Source organism: Vespula pensylvanica, chromosome 9, assembly GCF_014466175.1.
Source record: "Vespula pensylvanica isolate Volc-1 chromosome 9, ASM1446617v1, whole genome shotgun sequence".
Lineage (NCBI taxonomy): Eukaryota > Metazoa > Arthropoda > Insecta > Hymenoptera > Vespidae > Vespula > Vespula pensylvanica.
Window position 1 is genome coordinate 7,910,504 of NC_057693.1, and position 2,547 is coordinate 7,913,050.

Consider the following 2,547-nt stretch of genomic DNA (forward strand, 5'->3'; position numbering starts at 1 on the left):
AGTATAGATATATTGTGATTGATTAGTGACGTTCCGTACAATCGATATTAATTCGTTATTAATTGTAGTCCCAAGTAATGTGGACCACACGGAGGACGAAGAGGAGGACGAAGATGAAGAGGACGAGGAAGAGGACGAGGACGAGGACGAAGACGAAGAGACAATTTACGACGATGATGAAGACGACGATGAGATAGATGAACTCGAGGAAATGAAGAAACAGCTCGAGCCAAAGTATCGTCGTTATGTCAACTGGCGAATTTAAGAAAAAAAAAATATATATATATATGTATTTAATGTCCATACGCGACCAAAATAAAAAACGGTTAAAGGATTAACCAGATAAAAAGGAAGTGCAGGTCACAACATTGCGGTAGCGATATTCATCTAAAAGAATTTATAATAGTGGAGAAATTGTAAATGTTGGTTGAAAAAAAAGGAAGAACGGACTGTATGTTTTGTTGCTCAATGACGTTCACGCAACACTTATTTTTACTAATTCTTAGTTGGAACGTTTATAAGAAAGAAAAGAAAAAAGAAAGAAAGAAAGAAAGATTTAATAGAAGAACGAACAAATAGGGTGCAGTGCACATTTTGTTCGTATTCCTGCCTGCGTATTTTCAACGTAGAGCAACAGAGTATGTATATGATAATGGACGATCATATCTAGTCTTAAAGACAAGTCGGTCCATTCTAAATCGCAACTTAAACTTAAATGTCCGATCGCTGCGGTTACGTCGTGTCTAAACACATTTTACGATGTTCACGAACCGATAAAAAGACAGTGCGGACGACTTTAATTACTACTTAAATAAATGTACTAAATGTGTATTGTTGTTTAAATTAAACTCTTAAAAAAAAAGGAAAAGAAAAAGAAAAGAAAAAAAAAAAGATCATTTATAGGTGATAACGACGAAAAGTGCAATTCGGAAAGTAACTGACTGAAAGTCATCCGGAATTACACGAAAAATATGTACGCAATATGTATGTATGTACGTACGTATGTATGTATGTATGTATGTATGTAAGTAAGTGAATATGCATGAATGAACGTTTGCATGTGTCGTGTGTGTATATGTGTGTGTATGTATAAATATGTACACACACACACACATATATGCCGTGCAGCGGAGAAAATGTATCGACAAAAAGAAAAAAGAAAAAAAAAAAAAACTCGAGTCAAATTTTTTATAAGGGGAACGAAGGTTAACGAAGAATATTGTTAAAAAAAATTATTATATTATTGTGCTTAAAAATCTTCGAATTTTTATTTATTATCTTTAAAAAGATCTTAACTTTGACATAATACGTTTTATTGTATATAAGTAAAGATCTAATAAAAAACAACACGCTCCTGTATCTTTTGGATAAGTGTATGTATGTAGATCAAGAGATATAAACTTGACTTTTCCATATGATTAGAGTATAGTTTCACATACATAAACTTTCTTATTTTTTAACATTAATAGTGCATTCTATGCTATAATGGAATTTTGATGATTCGATCGATGATTTTATAACAATAATTTGACTATTGCGATATCAATATTGATATTCGAAAAAAAATGTTTAAACAATTCTTTCTAAAGCGGAGATTTTTATTACGATTTTGTTGCATATATTCGATAATTTTATTTTTATTTAGCCTCTTTTTCTTTGCTGGCGATATCAAAAATGCATACAATATTGCATAACATCACTATAGAAAAACATTTGCTTTAAAGTTATATATCTTATATCCATTGTTATGTATTTATCGAAATAGTGGATGTAGTGTATATATATTATGCATATACATATATATATATATACATATAAATATATGCAAATGTCAAGTATTATTCAGCAGGTAATTGAGGTTGTACAAATGAAAATGAGTTCACAACAGAACGATTCGTTGGCATCTATATTTCTAAGATTTAAGTTCTATCTCTTGTTATGATGTCTGTGATGAATCTCGCACCACGCAGATACAAAGATTAGTGGAAACAATAGTGGAATGATCTGTCCCTTTTTGATCACAATTTATTATTCAAAATACAACATGTGTATATATATTTTTGAAAGAGAAAATTTCGTGAAATGTCTATTGTCCGTTCGCAAATGTTCCAAATAACGCTTTAACAAATACGTTTCGAAGAAACGATCGGGAACAATATTGTTAATCATTGGTTTCTGTATTTACTTTTATCGTATATGTGTGTGCGTGTGCGCGTGTGTGTGTATGTAGAATAAGTTTATATTTAATAACATGTATGTACTAAGAGAGAAAGAGAGAAAGATAAAGAGAGCGAGAGATACGTGCTAAAGAAATAAAAAAAAAAAAAATAAATAAAAAACAAAAAACAAAAAAAAAATAAAAAAGAAAACAAAAAAGAAAAGAAAAAAAAACTAGAAAGAAATAACAAATAAAAGATTTAACAATGTTAGAATGGAAATCGTATCGCACGGAGTAATAAATGAAAGAACAGAATTATATATGAAATAGTGTATAAAAGCGAGAGAGAGAGAGAGAGAGAGAGAGAGAGAGAGAGAGAGAGAGAGAGA

At 30.4% G+C, this 2,547-nt stretch overlaps 1 protein-coding gene across 2 annotated transcripts in view; it reads left to right on the forward strand.

The window, feature by feature from the left end:
* The window catches only part of LOC122632042, a 9,974-nt gene extending 9,763 nt beyond the window's left edge, over nt 1-211 (forward strand). For both annotated transcript variants that reach the window (XM_043818438.1, XM_043818439.1), the window contains exon 12: nt 69-211. In XM_043818438.1, coding sequence (XP_043674373.1) covers nt 69-78 — 10 coding nt within the window. In that variant the 3' untranslated portion in view covers nt 79-211. The remainder of the gene's footprint in view (nt 1-68) is intronic.
* The last annotated feature ends 2,336 nt before the right edge of the window (nt 212-2,547 follow it).